The 18,405-nt window shown below is 41.8% G+C and overlaps 1 protein-coding gene across 1 annotated transcript in view; it reads left to right on the top strand.

Moving 5' to 3' along the window:
• The window catches only part of LUZP2 (leucine zipper protein 2), a 1,010,053-nt gene that overhangs the window by 859,661 nt on the left and 131,987 nt on the right, over positions 1–18,405 (top strand). Inside the window, exon 9 of the mRNA XM_073604551.1 lies at positions 2,308–2,457. Coding sequence (XP_073460652.1) covers positions 2,308–2,457 — 150 coding nt within the window. The remainder of the gene's footprint in view (positions 1–2,307; positions 2,458–18,405) is intronic.

Raw genomic sequence — 18,405 nt, 5'->3', positions numbered from 1 at the left:
GATTACAGTACTGTATGTGTTATGATTTTGACATTATTTGAATTTTCCGCCAGGCTCAGCCCCGTGCGTCGCGACACTCGCAGGGAATGGAGCCTGGCACAGAGAAGCTTTGGGCAGAGGACGGAGCCCGCAGCCAGTGCGGGGGGGACATCGAAGGATCCTGGGGACAAGGTAAGTATACCGCACCAGGATCCTGAGATGTAATCCCGAGTGTGGCTCGGCATTACCGCTAATGGTGCTGAAATTTAACCCCAAGCCACACTTGGGAATACCATCAGGGAGGCTACATCACATTTGTTTAATAATATTAAAAAAAGGTAAACAGAGTAAACGTAGTCAAAACATAGCCAGAGTTCAGGAACCAGAACAGATAGTCAGTCAAGCCAAAATATCAGGGAGCCAGATATGAGCGTAGTAGTACAGCAAGCAGGATCTGGAGCCAGAAGGAATGTCAGCCAAGCAAGTCTTTAACAGGAACACAGGAGAGCGTCTCTAGAGATGAAAACTACTCATTCAGGGTTTAATATTGTGATTAGCTGTGATTGGTCACAGCTAATCACATTGTACATATGGACTCTGATTGGTCCTGTCTGTACCATGTGATGACTGTAACCAATCATTGAGCACATCACAATAGTACACAATGAAAGGCATGTAACAAAGCCTTTCATCATGTACAACTGTCATGTGATCTGCTGTGATTGGCCACAGCGGTTACATGGTACTGGCAGTGGGCCGGTACAGTGACCTGTCATTAGCTGTGTCTGGTGGACTCGGTGAGCGAGAGATCGCGTTGGAGTGTGGCCCAATCCCGGGAGGGTATATCATATGATGTCCTCCCAGAACAACAGTGCTCCTGCCCAGACATCATTTGACAATAGGCTAGGCGGGAAGAGGTTAAATAACATTCAGGAGGGATGCCTTTATCCTGGTCGTGAAGTTGTGCATCTGTACAACGTATACAACCTACTGTAGAAAAGGGGATATTTACAAAGAAAAAATTTCCATTAAATTGGGGGACTGGGGATTCCCTTCATCTGTACCAGACCCCTATCTTAGATGAGCGTTTGGTAGAGATGTTAGTAGGGGACCCCACAATAGAAAAAAATTGGCATGGGGTTCTGCCTAAAAATACATGCCAGACCCTTGTCCAAGCATACAGCCTGGCTTGTCAGAAAAGGGAGTGGAGGAATGAGTGTGTACCCTCCCACTGAACAATACCAGGTCAAGCCCTCAAAATAGGGGCATGCCTCATCCCCATGTTGACGAGAACAAGAGCCATTCTCCTACAATCCTGGCCCTGCGATTGTAAGCCCTATGGTTGGAGGGCTCATCCAAATCCAGAAGCCCCCTTTAAGATAAGTGGCTCTCAGATACCACCCCCCATGTAAATGAGTACGGAGTACAAAGTATTAAATGTTCCATAATATACATGCATCGTCAATCACATCATGCGGCAATGCCAATCTGGATAAACAATGCCTGCCAACCCACCAAAATAAAAAAATCCTGCTGATCGCCAAAACAAACCTCTTCCATCCCTCACTCTGCATGACATCTCTCAGACCCGCTGCTAAATCTAAACAAACAGGTGAGGGGTCTCCCAATTGTTGTAATTGACCAAATATGGTTATTGCCATGGCTTTGTGGACCAAGACTGACATGGTGATACACCTCCAAAAGATCTCCAGGTGTCCATGGCAGATTGGGATCAACGGAAATGGACTGAACAAATGTGAGTGCTGTTCAACGTGGAAGAGGAATGGAGTGAGGTTTCTGCGGGGAAAAGCGCTGGAGATATAGGAATTGATTAACTAAAGACAAATAGACTGTGCACTTTGCAAGTGCAGTTGCAGTCTGCAAAGCGAAGTTGTTCCAGAGCTTAGCGAATAAAGCTAAGCTTAATTTTGCAGAAAATACCCAATCACATACAAGACAAATGAAAAAATTGCATTTTTACCTGCACATGATTAGATGATGGTGGTCAGCAGAGCGACACTTACAAAGTGCACAGTCTATTTACCTTTAGTAAATCAACCCCAAAGTGAGCATTGCAGTGAAAGCCACAATTTCTATGTTTAAAAAGTGTTGACATTTTTTCTTTAATTGAAACTGCATTTCATTATCAAGGGCTTCCATTTGTATAATGTGCTTCAGTTCAGAACAGGAGATGCCACAGACGTGCATGTTTTCATTGTGCCTAGCCTGTAATATAACTATATATTGTTATGAAGAAAACACAGTTTTTTTTAAATCATAATTGGCTACTTGTAAAATCCATAATCAACTTAGGCATTTCCTCTACAGGAATCACAGTTGAAAGCCTTGAAAGAGACAGTTCAGCTTTGTCTAACGTCGGTTTTACACAATCAGCCACCCGCTGTAAACATCATCTCATCAAAGCCCAGAGAGAGACCGACATCCTCAAGAGGGACACTGGAAACATCCTACACAGAGGTACTTATTATATTCGTTTGTTTGTTCAGCTTGGAGAACTTGCTGGTAAAAACCATAAAAACCATAAAATGAAAAAAAATATTTCTCTTTATATAAAAAGCTTTAAGTGGTATTCTGTTTTGCCATCCTTGTAATTCACACACATCAGCTATACTGAATAGCCAGCAAAGAGACCCCACTGCTTTTTTTTTATTTGTGACATCCTGTGTCACCTGCTTGTTGATTGTATGAATCATTTTGGGTGAATATATTGTTTCATTGTCCTGTGAGCAGAAGATGACACAAGAAGATCCAAAGAGATAGTAGGAAAGAGTACTGTCACCTAACTGGCTATGTAGCAAACAGAATTTTTTTTTTAATCACAAAAATTCCAAAAATATAAAGGACCCATTTACATCCTTGTGTTGTGACAATGCGCACTAAAACACACAAGTTAATACATGTTACCAAGAGTAATGGCAAAGCATTACCTGTGTGTGTGTGTGTGTGTGTGTGTGTGTGTGTGTGTGTTTATGGTGCAACTCATAGTGAATGGCAACCCAATACATTGTGCAGTAGAGTGCAACACACAACAAACCACAGCATGGTGCATCGCCACATACATTGTGATGCACTACGTTGGTAGAAAATGGTCATAGGTTTTTTTTGTTCTATCGTTGTGTGTTGGCATCCCATTTATGTTGAGTAAGTCATGCTGATGAAACAGACCACTAAAGTGTGAATCAGTCCAAATCCTTCTCCAAATAAAACAGTTTACACATATGGATTTTAAAACACAAGTCTATCTATCTGGCCTTTAAACATGTATGTACTGTAGCTGTGAACCTGAATTTAAATGTAAATGGAAACTACAGATGCTTTTGGACACTTCTTTTCACCATATTCAGTTTACAAGTTTATAAGCTAATGTTTTTTTATCTTGGGGGGAAAAAAACACAATTAATTTGCTGAACATGCTGGACATTTTATTAAGAAAGCCAAGCATACCAATATTTTTGGGCAGACTTGTAATTTATTAGGAAAGGCTTGTCGTTTTTGGAAGTGGGATTCGGTCTAGGTGTTTTGTCATGTTTCTTCATTCAGATCCATTTAACCCCCTTAAAGTGGTTGTAAACCCATGTAAAAAAAAAATAAAAACCTGCAAGACAAAGGCATATTGAGCTAGTATGCATAGCATGGTATGCATGTATATGCATGCATAGCATAGTATGCATGCATATGCATGCATAGCATACTAGCTCATTATGAAATACTTACCTTAGATCGAAGCCCCCACAGCGGTCTCGGCACACCAATGTGGCTGGCGACATGTCTCCTGGAGTTATTTCCGGGTATCGCGGGCTCCGGCGCTGTGATCAGCCGGAGTCACAATGACATCACTCCCATGCATGCACGTAGGAGCCGCCGGTAACGACACAGCAGCTGAAGAAATGGCACAAGCGAGACGTTTCTTCAGTGCGCATGTGCTGATGACGTCGGCACATGGTGATACAGTGAATATCTCCTAAACGGTGCAAGTTTAGGAGATATTCACGGTACCTACAGGTAAGCCGGTAAAGCGCCACTAGTTTTAGCGGTGCTTTATCCTCCTTTTTGTGGCCCTTTTTGGGCGCTAGCGGGGTGCTTTTAACCCTGCTAGCGGCCACATAAAGGGTTAAAAGCACCCGCAAAGCGCCACTGCCGTGGCGCTTTGCAGGAGCTTCGGCAGCGCTGCCCATTGATATCAATGGGCAGGGGCGCTGCGGTGTATACACCGCTCCTAAAGCGCCTCAAAGAAGCTGCTTGCAGGAATTTTTTTAAAATCCTGCCAGCACAGCGGATTGCAAATTAGGCTTTTTTCTTGTCCTTTACAGATGCTATTTTTAACGCTAAGGCTACTTTCAGACTGGGGCGGGCAGGCATCGGCGGGTGCTATTGGGCCACTAGGGGGGCAGTTTTCAACCCTAGAAAAAGGGTTAAAACCATTTGTTTGACGGCGCTGCCCCATTGTTTTCAATGGGCAGGGGCGCTTTAGGAGTGGTGTATATACCGCTGCTACAGCGCTGCAAGGACCGCTCCAGTGTGAAAGCTCTCAGGCTTATATATATTGTTAGCATTGAAAGTAAAAAATAAAAGAAAATTACAAATTCTGGGTTGTCCTCAGAACAGTAGCAGAGGGGAACTCTCCCAATGGGGACACTAGTTCTGGTGATCCTGGTGACATCCAGGGATTCCCTCACTTTGGAGGGATTTCCTCTCACTTCCTGTTTTAACCCTTTCTCACCCTGTCCACAATAAAAAAGAAAGTTTTGCCTTCAGTTCTACTTTAACCTTAAAATATAAATATGAGGGTGGAGTTTGGCAGCGATCGGAAATGGCCATCTGATCGCTGTGCTCTGCGAGCCAGGGGAAGACACACAGCTTTACAGAGATGCCACCAGACCCAGTCTCACAGTGGATCACTTCCTTCACACTGCTGACACAATATCTTGCAAGAAGGGTAAGCCGGTGGGTTCCCTTTGGCTCACAAACTTCTTTCCCCATCTGAGCCTGGAGGACTGTTAAGCTGGTGCCAGGAACACTTGGCAGCCAGACAATAATGCTGATCCTGCCTCTGACATGGAGGATGCCCCCTCTGACAGCCAGCTGCCCAGAGAGAGAGCAAAGCAAGGAACCTCTTCTCCCTATGCCTCTCCAAGCCATTATGCACCTAAAATATTAGGCACCTTTCACTGATGATGATGATAATGTAGTAGTGATTCCTTAGCCGCCCTTCCCACTTTTTTAACATCTTTGTCCCTAGGCTATCGCCGCAAGATTTAATCCTAGATCAGGTACACCATCTCCATAAGCCAAAGCACATTCTAATGTGGTCCCATGGGTTGTCATCCCTCGTGTGCACCTCTACCATGTCAAGGAGCAAATACTCTTGACAGCTAAACAAGCCACCACTTTTCTTGATTATATTCACACCTGGCAATTTTCACCGATGTCACTCAAACCACTGCCCAGAGACGAAAAGTGTTTGCCCCTGTAACCAAAGCTCTCCATAATCATCATGTCCTTCACAAGTGGGGTTTCCCCTTAAAACGTCTCATCAACTTTCAAGGCAAGACCATCACCATTTCTCATCCTAAGGTAGGTACCAAGCTGCTGCTAGAGATGGGCGAATGGTTCGGCCCGACCATAAGTTTGGGCTGAACTTTGGTTTTTCAGACGTTTGGCGAACAACGAACATTATGCAGTGTTTGTGGCAAACTCAAAAGCCGCGGAACCCCATTAAAATCTATGGGACACTAACATATAAAACCAAAAGTGCTCATTTTAAAGGCTTATATGCAAGTTATTGTCATAAAAAGTGTTTGGGGACCTGGGTCCTGCCCCAGGGGACATGTATCAATGCAAAAAAAGTTTCAAAAACGTAAATTTTTTGGGGAGCAGTGATTTTAATAATGCTTAAAGTGAGACAATAAAAATGAAATATTCCTTTAAATATAATGCCTGGGGGGGTGTCTATAGTATGCCTGTAAATTGGCACAGTTTTCAAATGCATAGAACAGTACCACAGCAAAATGACATTTCTAAAGGAAAAAAAGTCATTTAAAACTGATCGTGGCTGTAATGAATTGTCGGGTCTCAGCAATATAGATAAAACTCATTGAAAAAAAGGGCATGGGTTCCCCCCCAGTCCATTACCAGGCCCTTCAGGTCTATTATAGATATTAAGGGGAACCCTGTGCCAAATTAAAAAAAAAAATGGCATAGGGACCCCCCAAAATCCATACCAGACCCTTCAGGTCTGGTATGGATTTTAAGGGGAACCCTGCGCCAAAATTTTTAAAGAATGGCATAGGGGTCCCCCCAAAACCCCCATACCAGACCCTTATCCGAGCATGCAACCTGGCAGGCCCCAGATAAAGGGGGGACGAGAGAGCGCCCCCCCTCCTGAATTGTACCAGGCCACAAGCCCTCAACATGGGGAGGGTGCTTTGGAGTAGCCCCCTCAGTGACATAAACGGGTGACCCCACCTTCCTCTGACATCATGTGGTGTTGGGGGGGTGGGGGTCACCCATTCACGTCACCAGGTGGCCCCGCCCTCAGTTATATAACAGCTGTTACTGAGAAGAAGCATCACTCGGTGGGAGCCTCCCATGGAGGCGGAGCTGTTGCAGCATTTTTTTTTTCTTTTTTCGGTCCGTCGCGGGACATTATTTATTTATTTTTTAATAAAAGACTTGCCCCAAAGTGTTTCTTGCCATTTTTACTATTTTTGACACTTTTCTTTGTGAATTTGGCAGGGGTACAATGTACCCATTTTCAATTCACAATGTGGGGGCGGGATCTGGGGGATTAGGCCCTTGTCCCCATCAACATGGGGACAAGATGCTTTGGGGGGGCTACTCCAAAGCATCCTCCCCATGTTGAGGGCATGTGGCCTGGTATGGTTCAGGAGGGAGGGCGCTCTCTCGTCTCCCCTCTTTTCCTGTGGCCTGCCAGGTTGCATGCTCAGATAAGGGTCTGGTATGGATTTTGGGGGACCCCCGTGCAATTTTTTTTTAATTTGGCGCAGGGTTCCCCTTAATATTCATACCAGACCCAAAGGGCCTGATAATGGACTGGGGTTAACCCATGCCATTTTTTTTAATGAGTTTTATCTATATTGCCTAGACCCGACAAGTCATTACAGCCACGATCAATTTCAAATTACTTTTTTTCCTTTAGAAATGTCATTTCGCTGTTGTACTGTTTTAAACATGGGAAAACTACGCCACTTTACAGGCACACTATAGACACCCTCCAGGCACGATATTTAAAGCAATATTTCATTTTTGTTTCACTTTAAGCATTATTAAAATCACTGTTCTCGAAAAAACTGACGTTTTTAAAACTTTTTTTGCATTGATACATGTCCCCTGGGGCAGGACCCGGGTCCCCAAACACATTTTATGACAATAACTTGCATGTAAGCCTTTTAAATGAGCAATTTTGGTTTTTCATGTTCGTGTCCCATAGACTTTAACGGTGTTTGTGTGTTCGTCAGAATTTTTTGCCTGTTCGCATGTTCTGGTGCGAACCGAACCGGGTGGGGGTGTTTGGCTCATCCTTAGCTGCTACATAACTGGGGCCTGCTTTGGGTTCCATCCACTAACACTTAGCTTCCTAGCCGTAACACACCTTCTCAAATCCCTGTATCCTGGGATCCCCACCTAAATGAATTAGGGTTTTCACAGCACTCGTTCATAATATCATCACTTTTGAAAAGCTGCTTTGATTCAGATCTCCGTGGCAGCACCTGACTGTTCTCTTTCCTTACCCATAATTCTGTGTGCTAAGTACACAATGGTCTATATTGCCGTTTTACAATTTTATTGTGTTAATTTATTGTTTTTCTCTCTGTGCACCAGTATATTGTAACTTTACTTCTCTAGCATATATAGCATGGTCTCAACGGGGATTTTCTTACCTAAAAATTGTGCTACCCAAAGTGTCAGCTCTTTCTGGTGGCCTCACATTGTGGGCACATTTAAAACACCTCTTTCCAAATAATTATGGCCCTTAAAATTACTTCGCTCAATGTTAATGGACTACAAGCCCAGTTAAGAGAGCCATGTTGTGGAGGGAAGCTATCTCCCAAAAAAGCGATGTTCTCAGTATCCAGGAGACCCACACCTCTAAATTTAAATCCCCTAAATGCTCTCACTGTAAATTCATGCACTACTTTTTTGTAAACACAGATACCAAAAGGAAAGGAGTTTTTATTGCCGTTAGCATCTCTATCTCATTCCAACTCCATTATGTTGAGGTAGATCATAACGACCAATTTATTATCCTCCACCTCTTTTGATAACCACTTCCTCACAATAGTTAACTTTTATGCCACCAAAATCCACCAAAGGTAATTCTTTAAATCTATCATGCATAAATTGCAGCCATACAGAGACAAGCCAATTGTTATCTGCTGAGACTTTAATGAAGTGGTGGATGTAGCCTTGGACTCCTTCAATATAGTCAAGTGGAGACCCACTCTCCTCCCTTTTCTCTTGACCTCTAAAGATCTCTATTAAGTATGGCACTGCCTTCACACCACTTAGAGAGACAACATTTTCTGCTCTAACACCCAACTATATCATTCTAGACTTGATCTTTTCCTTATGGACAAATGTACTTTACAGAATTAAGATCCGATTACCTTGTCAGAACATGCACCAATCTTTATAATGCTCTTTCTGGATGCTAAAGTCCAAACTTATGCCATTTGGAGACTAAATTCTTCCATCCTTACAAATACCCAGCAAGTCAAGTCAGAGTTACAATCTTATTTCCTGACTAACGTTGGTCTCTGATATGACTGCATTATGGAAGGCACACAAATCTTTTATCAGAAGTATCTCCATGACAAGAGAATCAGCACAAGAACTCTATTTGACCTTACCACCATGATCTGTAAAAATGAGATAAAGCCAACCCCTCCTATCAACTCTAATCTGAACTTTGCAATTTAAGTACACAATTATGCTCCTATTTGCAAAAAGGTTTTGACTTTGATGTCAAAAGACTCTGTCTCAGCTTTCACTTCAAGGGCAACAAATCTGGCTCCCTACTAGCTAAGCAATATAAAAAACGTATGGTCAGGTCCAAAATCCCATATCTATTAGACCAGCGAGGTACAAAAATTATGAACCCTTTTGAGATAGCTAATCAATTCTGTAATTTCTGTGCCACCTTGTATAACTTACAGGATCATGCCCTGTCCCCATCTGAGGAGGACATCCAACATCTTCTAGATGAAGCCCATCTTCCATCCCTATCACCAGACCAACAGGCGAAACTGTCAGCCCCTTTTGCTGAGTCTGAACTAAAACGGGTTATTTAAAATTTACCCCCAACCATAGCTCCAGATGGCCTTATTAACAATTATTATAAAACTTTAACTGACTAATTCACACCCCACTTATGTATTCTCTTAACTATACAGCTGACTCAGGCACCTAACCTAGAGATTCGCTTGAAGCCCTAATTATCACGCTTTTAAAATCTGGCAAATCTAAAGATAACCCCACTCATTACTGTCCAATAGCTCTCCTTAACATAGACATAAAAACATATGCTAAACTGATTGTGAATAGACTAGCCATCTATATCCATATGTTAATTCACACTGACCAAGTAGGTTTTGCAACTCAGCGACAATCTTCTGATGGCACAAGAAGATTTATCAATCTTTTTCAGTGGCCTGGGCACCATCAAGCACCTTCTCTGCTCCTATCTGCTCCAATGGTCCTACTTCAAATCGGTTTTCCTTAACTTTGGACTAACTGGGTGTGTATATACGGTTCTCAGTGCCAGAATTTGGAACCTCTGATTTCCTTTTCTCCTCATTCCCAATTTCTAATGGTACCCATTGAGGGATGTCCCTTCTTCCTATCATTTTCTCACTATTTGTGGAACCCCTGGTGGAGCATATTCGTGCCAATATGCAAAAACTCAGGCATTCAGGTTGGGAATGTAGACAATTCAATTGGTTTACATTCAGGCAATGTCCTAGACTTTTTAACCAGCCTTACCTTCTCCTTGCCCCCTCTTTACGAACTTTTAAATTAGTTTGGAGACATTTCTCTATACAAGGTTAACATTACAAAATATCTTTGCTGGCGATAGGGTTAGACCCCCCTTACAATCTCTCAAGTTTTTCATGTGGCTCATTTCTCATGGGCAACCTTGTCGAAGGTTAAATACTCAGGTATCCAAATGAATACACCCAGCAGCAGGATCCTTCCCCTAAACTACAGTCAGGTCCATAATTATTGGGACATAGACACAATTGTAATCTTTTTGGCTCTATACACCACCACAATGGATTTAAAATGAAACGGCCAAGATGTGCTTTAACTGCAGACTTTCAGATTTAATTTGAGGGTATTTACATTTACATCAGGTGAATGGTGTAGGAATTACAACAGTTTGTATATGTGCCTCCCACTTTTTAAGGGACCAAAAGTAATGGGACAGATTAACAATCATCCATCAAACTTTCACTTTTTAATACTTGGTTGCAAATCCTTTGCAGTCAATTACAGCCTGAAGTCTGGAAGGCATAGACATCACCAGAGGTTGGGTTTCATTCCTGGTGATGCTCTGTCAGGCCTCTACTGCAACTGTTTTCAGTTCCTGCTTGTTCTTGGGGCATTTCCTTCAGTTTTGAGGAGTGAAAATGAAATGCATGCTCAATCGGATTCAGGTTAGGTGATTAACTTGGCCATTGCATAACATTCCACTTCTTTCCCTTAAAAAACTCTTTGGTTGTTTTTGCAGTATGCTTCGGGTCATTGTCCATCTGCACCGTGAAGTGCCGTCCAATGAGTTCTGAAGCATTTTGCTGAATGTGAGCAGATAATGTTGCCCGACACACTTCAGAATTTATCCTGTTGCTTTTGTCAGCAGTCACATCATCAACAAATACAAGAGAACTAGTTCCATTGGCAGCCATATATGCCCACGCCATGACACTACCACCACCATGCTTCACTGATGAGGTGGTATGCTTTGGATCATGAGCAGTTCCTGTCCTTCTCCATACTTCTCTTCCCATCACTCTGGTACAAGTTGATCTTGATCTCATCTGTCCATAGGATGCTGTTCCAGAACTGTGAAGGCTTTTTTACATGTTATTTGGCAAACTCTAATTTGGCCTTCCTGTTTTTGAGGCTCACCAATGGTTTACATCTTGTGGTGAACCCTCTGTATTCACTCTGGTGAAGTCTTCTCTTGATTGTTGACTTTGACACACATACACCTACCTCCTGGAGAATGTTCTTGATCTGGTCAACTGTTGTGAAGGGTGTTTTCTTCACCAGGGAAAGAATTCTTCGGTCATCCACCACAGTTGTTTTCCGTGGTCTTTTGGTGTTGCTGAGCTCACCGGTGCGTTCTTTCTTTTTAAGGATGTTCCAAACAGTTGATTTGGCCACACCTAATGTTTTTGCTATCTCTTGGATGGGTTTGTTTTGTTTTTTCAGCCTAATGATGGCTTGTTTCACTGATAGTGACAGCTCTTTGGATCTCATATTGAGAGTTGACAGCAACAGATTATAAATGCAAATAGCACACTTAAAATGAACTCTGGATCTTTTATCTGCTCCTTGTAAATGGAATAATGAGGGAATAACACACACCTGAGCAGCCAATTGTCCCATTACTTTTGGTCCCTTAAAAAGTGGGAGGCACATATACAAACTGTTATAATTCCTACACCGTTCACCTGATTTGGATGTATACCCTCAAATTAAAGCTGAAAGTCTGCAGTTAAAGCTCATCTTGTTCTTTTCATTTCGAATCCATTGTGGTGGTGTATAGAGCCAAAAAGATTAGAATTGTGTTGATGTCCCAATATTTATGGACCTGACTGTATTCTACTCTCCTAAACAAACTTCAAGGCCTTAAACACATTACAGCTTACTGGGTGGACCGCATCTCTCTGTGTAAAATGTTTCTATTGCCGCATATTCTTTACATGTTTCACTTTCTACCGCTTCCTATTCTATCATCACACCTGCATAAACTCCAGCAAGTTCTCAACTCTTACATCTGGGGCTATAAGAAACCCCATGTCCGAAGTAACATCCTTTACCTCTCAACACACCATGCAGGAACAGGAGTCCCAGACTTTGTCAGATATTACAATTCCATTATATTGGCTCAATCCAAACAGTGGTGGTGCATATCTTCTGACTACTCATGGCTCCAAATCGAATGAACAGCATTAACCTTGGAATTTTGTCTGACTTTGGGAGCTCATCTGTTGCAACAGCTCATGTTTGATGGAGCAGCGCCAAACTTCACAACTTTTGGTCAACTGTTTTTCTTTTGATTTCCACTCTAACTGCTTCTGTAAGTGTTCCAGATCCTAGGTTAGCACATTTCGGAGTGGGTATTGATGCTTGGCCATCAGCATTTCACACTATTCTCACACACTTGCAAGTTGCAGCTAGATTAGCTATTGCCCAAAATGTGAAAATATATGCTCTACCTACATTATATAGTATGATACAAATTCTTAACGAACAAGCTCACCTTGAATACCTGTTTGCGAAGGCCCACCTCAGCCAAAACACATTTCTGTGCCAATGGGCCCCTTGGTTAAATAACCCTAATTGCTCCCTTTAGCCATAATATGGTTCCCACATCTGAAACCCTGTATTAGTAACACATTATAACCTGTTTAAGGCAATACTTCTCCCATAGCCTAGTTCCTACCTGGGAGCTCAACAATACAATTGTATTCCTTAGAAATTCCGCATATATATCTGCTAAGTTCCTCACTGTTCTTTGTAATGCATTATATAATGTCTAACACCAGTTTTGCTTGTTCCTGTACCTCCTTTCCCCTTACCTGTTTTCCCTTACCCTTTCCCAAACCTGTCCTTTTTTATTATAATCCATCCGATATCACTGTGTGCAATTGTAATCTCTTCCCTCCTTTTTGATATGGAAAGGTTTATCATTCTGTGTCTTTATATATTGCACTGCAACATATTACCTTAAGGACACATTGTTCTGTCTATCAGTATAAATACACATTTTTTTTCAATAAAGAATAATGAAACTAAAACCTACACCAACCACACAGCAGCTTTACAAGTGTTAGTGTACAACCATGATGTAGACATAAGGTAATTTTTCTGTAGAGATTCTCAGTTACATGGTATACCAAGTAGTAATTCATCACATTCAACTGGCCTTGTTCTGTAATGTTGCAGATATTTCACTGCATATCCAATTAGCTTCCTCAGCCCTGAGTGTCAGGGACATACCACTCCATTTATAGTCACACAGATAACTCAGTACCCATTATTTAGTCTCCATGGTATATTTCAAGGCAGGTGTTGATTGTCCAAGAACAACATTAGAAGTGTGAAAGTTTGTGAAATCAGCCTGTTCTAATTACATAATGTTATCCCATGTAGCCATGAAGCCTGAGATAGTGGTAATTGTTCAAATTTCAAGGCTGGAGTCGGAAATGTTGTCAAAGCACTACGATAGAGACATTTAAAGAAAACTATAATTGAATGATAGCTGGTTTTGCAGTCACCCAACCTGGTAAGGGTTGGCTGTTTCAGTTTGAGGTATATAGCCTCCTTCATGCAAACCAGTTGTACGTGAAGGAGAGCCCATTTTCCTTAAGTTGTAGGAAGACTACTAAGTCCTGAATTACAGAGTTTAGCCCCCTCTGTTGAGCCTAGCCTTTGTTGAGGTTGAGGCACTTGTTTTTGGATGTTGGATTTTAAAAATGTATATTTTTAGATCAGTAGGAAGAAAACAGTTCAATTTTTGTTGATTTTTTAAACTATTTAATTTGAATAATGTACATCATTATTCCATGTGTCCCAAAAGAATGGATTAAAAGCAAAAAATCTCTATCAAAAGTCTTTTTAATGCTACAGCTCATGATGATTAGGTTTCTGCCAGTAAATCACTCCGAATCATTTGACCACCATGCTCCAAAAACTATATCAAAGTAGAGATACCTTTGGGGGAGTGAAAACTTCTTAAGATAGTGTTAGGTTTTTTTTCATTGTTTTTTTATTTTTTTTTTTATTTTTCTGTAATTAGCAAGAGTCATCTACGAACTAGGACAGAGGTTTCTCATTTTCTGCTGGCTCCCAAACATATTTCAGACTGCATGTTATTTATTTATTAATGTGCATGTATTTTTTTTCTACATAATGATGGAAGTCTCAACAGACGACTGTCCCTTTTGATAAGCAGCAATAAAACCACTGGGGAACCAGAAATGATACTTTGCACATAACATTTCTTAACTTCAAAGAGGTGCTGATCAAGCCCGAAAAGGTATTTTAATATGGAATCTAACATTTACATATTATTTATACAAATTCATTTTTGCTTTAAGGATCTTGCCAGTTAAATGTAATAAAAGAGATTGATGGTTGCTTTTTTATGCTATCTTAATATTCTCATGTTTTGACAAACTGTTAATTTAGCAGAAGAGAAATGTACCAACTTACCAATGAAATTAAATTGAAGGGATATGAATATACTCTGTACTTTAAATCAAATATGATTTTATTAAAGGTGCTTAAATCTTAATTGTTGACTTAAAGCATAATTTCAGTTTTGTTAAAAAAATGCAACCCAACCCTGCAATTGAAGGGCAACAATAAGCAGACAGATAGAAAACACACAAATGCAGCTCTGTATCTTTTAAAAAAATAATTAAAGAGCAACTTCACTTTTGTTGAGAAAAAATTCGCTCTGTGTACAACTTTGTTGCAGATTCTCACCTGTTTCTGCTCTGAAGAAAAAGCTGTTTGTTTCACCATGTCTTTTGTTTGCTGATTTTGAATGGGAAGGTCTAGCTCATTATGACCAGTTGGTGTACCCTCATTGTTCTGCTGAAAAAAGTTGCATTGTCTGCATCCCTTTAGAAGTAAATAACCTTTAGAGAGTATGTCACCAAAAAATAAAATATTGGTTGCAGGGGGTGCACTTGCATCTTGGTGCAGACTTTTGCCAAAATCAGCGAGCCAATAACACAAGCAGGAAATACCATTTTTGGAGGCCTGCTGTACACCAACGTTGTACAGAACACCTCCAGGTTGCCATATTGCATTGAATTGTATATAAAATGACAGGAGTGCAGATTAAAATGTAAACATTTTTTTTTATTTTTGCTTTCAATAGTTTTTTATTAAGTTTTCCAAGTGTAATAACAGAGTATACATAAGCATTAGTTCCTTTTGTGGTACAGCAGTTTAAGACATAGAGTAACTTACATTATTGTACTAGCTAGGTTTGGATTATATATGTCAGTAGACTTTGATTATCATGTTGAAGTGAAGGAACAGAGTTGGCCCTCACACCTGACACCCCTATTGGAATCAAGTTGTGTCACGGGTCGCCGAGTTGACCACCACTCTGCAGAGCATTTCCGGTCATCAATGTTTGTAAATTATAGTTGATAAGTATAATCCAATGTGTAACATAACTGTAACATACATGGGCAATTGCTCGTGATTCAACAACAGAAAAAGGTTAAAGAGAAGTAGATGAAGACGAGATAGAAGAAGGGGGAAGGAGAGTGGAAGGTCAAGTGTATCCTGACGGAACTCTGAGTTGAGCTTGGTAGCCCTATGAAAGATTCAAGGGGGTGTGTACATAGTCAGCCCATGGTTCCCAAGTGGCTTTGCACTTCCTAACTCAGTCCTGTAGAATGCTGACCCTCTTCTCCTGAGCCATTTTCATGAGATCTTCTTTTTCATCATGGTAAAGGAGACAAAGGGTCGCTTCCAGGCTCTGGCAGTTGTCAGTTTAGCCCCTATAAAAATGAAGTGGATTAATCTCCCCGTATTCTCAGATGCCTTTTCAATAGGAAAATTTAATAAGGCTATGTGTGGCGCTTTTATAACTTGAATACCAGTAATTTTGCGTACCATGGTGAATATTTTGTTCCAGAAGCTTCTTATTTTGGGACATTCCCACCAGATGTGAATCATGGAGCCCATATGGGAGCAGTTTCAGAAGCAAAGTGGGGAGGCTGTAGGATAGAATTTGGTTAGCCTTGTGGGTACCAAGTACCATTGGGTCAGTACCTTGAGTTCTGCTTCGATTAGTGAAATATTTAAGATTCCTCGGTAGGCCCTAAAGGTCTCTTGTGAGAGGTCCCTCTCCCATTCTGTCATGTAGCTTGGTTTAGAATTGACCCTCGTAGATCACCGATATTCCTCCTCTCTGCTCCATGGCCTGAACACACAAGTGTTCGTAAGGTGTAATGGTAGGAGGGGAGGGTTTGGTCTTCCACAATGAGTGGAGAAATCTGGAGGAATCTAAATCTCTCAGAGGGCATTTCTAGTTTGCTAATACAATGGTTAAGGGTGAGTGGGCCAGAAAGATTGAAAAAGTGGCCATTTCTGTACATCCCCTTGTCCAACCTCCATTGGATATCTTTAATATGCATTCCAGGAATGAATTGAGGATTGTGGAAAAAAGGGCAAGCGGGTGGATCTGTGATGTTAATTCTGTGTGGCCTTTTAGGCTGTCCCATAAGGAGCACGAGTGGGACAGTGTTGGGGGCCATAATCGATGGACAGTTTTTAGGGGGACACCACATTAGGTAGTCAAGAGTGAAGCAAGGTACTGGAGATACAGGAGATCATTTTTGCTTGGAATCGTTTTAGGTGGTCCCTGTTAATGGGTATCAGGAGTAATCAAAAAGATATCGGATACGTGGGAGTAGAGCCATAATTGGTTCACTTTTTTAGTGAGGGTGAATGATTGATGAGGGTGATAGTAGTCTGTAAAGTCTTGCTTTGAAGGATTGAGTTCTCTCCAGATGTCAATTAGCTTGTGTTGGAGCATTAGCCTAGCGATGTACAGACTTTGTTTAGTGGGTCTGATGGTTTGTGCATCCAGGGGTCATTTTTTGTCCAGTCCTGAATCAAAGGCTATGTTTGAATCGTCACCAAAAATCACTGGGTGCACAAACCATCAGACCCACTAAACAAAGTCTGTACATCACTAGGCTAATGTTCCAACACAAGCTAATTGACATCTGGAGAGAACTCAATCCTCCATGGAGTGAAAGAATTTGGTTTAGCCCCGATTGGGTGCGTTGTATGAAATAAAAGAATAAAGCTGGTCATCTAGCACTCCCTTAATGAGGAGAAATCTACCCTCAGGGTCTTTATGTTCCGACTGTAGTTAGAATTTACGAATTTATGAGAAAAGAATGGCTACATCCTTCAATTTGTCCTCAGTGTTGGCCAAGTAGAAGTTGGGGAATTTGGGATAGATGAACTTGGGGTTGTACAGTCTCGGTAAGTGCGTTTCTTGGAGCAGTACCATGTCAATATTCAGGTGATGGCACATGTGTGCTGCTACGGTCTCAGCACCCCAAGTTATGTAAGAACATTGTAAACAAAGTAAAGTAACAGGACATCTAGAACTTTTCCAAAACTATTATGGGAGAGCATAGGCAGCAATTCGGCTGGAAGGGATTGAGAGGGTGGGGGAAGGAAAGGGTAAGGAATTGGGTAGGGTGGAAGGGAAGACAGTGGGTAGGGGGAGAGGCTCGGGGGCAGGAAAGTTTATCAGGATGAAGGAGGCTCGGTTCCTTGAAGTTGTGTTTCAGACTAGAGTGTGTAATTATTAGGGATGGAATGGCAGAGTCCTGGAGTTGATGATGTGTAGCCACCTATCAAGTGTAGCTGGTGGGTCAGGGTCCATTCTGAGGTTTGCGGTAGGGGATGAGCATATATGAGTGGTATGGTCATCTTCCCTGGAAAGGTATGGGAGTAGCCAAGACTCTAAATAGCCATATCAGAGTTTGCGGAGAGGGTTAGAACCCCAGTGTGGATGAGGTAGGGTTAGAACCCCAGTGTGGATGAGGTTGGAGAGCAGAAGGCCTTCTGCGGGTAGCGACCTTATTAGGCGGGGTTTGAGTCCTTAGACCTTTTAGGTTTGTGCTTCTGCCACAATGGGACTATCTGACTCGTGGGGAGTTGACGTTTCAATGTTTCGGCAGCTGATCCTGGTGGTGGGGAAGCAGGGGTTTGTGAGATGATGCCCAGGCGTAGAAGTATTTTTTCACCATCCAAAAATTTGGAGAATGTGTAGGACTTGTTCTTGTATTGAAACTTGAGGCTAAATTGGAATAGCCACCATTTTCTTTCCTTTTGAATGCCAACAGGAATGGTTTTAGAGACCTCCGTTTCTGAATTGTGGTTGGTGATAAGTCGGTGAATATTTGGATAGGGTGGGACTGGTACTACAGCTGGTGTATGGAGCGGGCTTGTTGCATGACCTCCTCTTTGACCACGTAGAAGGAGGGTTTCACTACTATGTCCCTTGGTAGCCTGTCAGAGCTAGGTGGTCCTAGGGCTCTGTGTGCCTGGTCTAATTCTAGTCTGTGCTGCGGGATGTCTGGGATAAGCTCCTGAATGAGGGAACGG

This window comes from Aquarana catesbeiana, linkage group LG11 (assembly GCF_042186555.1).
Source record: "Aquarana catesbeiana isolate 2022-GZ linkage group LG11, ASM4218655v1, whole genome shotgun sequence".
Taxonomy (NCBI): domain Eukaryota; kingdom Metazoa; phylum Chordata; class Amphibia; order Anura; family Ranidae; genus Aquarana; species Aquarana catesbeiana.
Note: the sequence above shows the minus strand (reverse complement) of the source record. Positions and strands in the feature narration are given on the sequence as shown.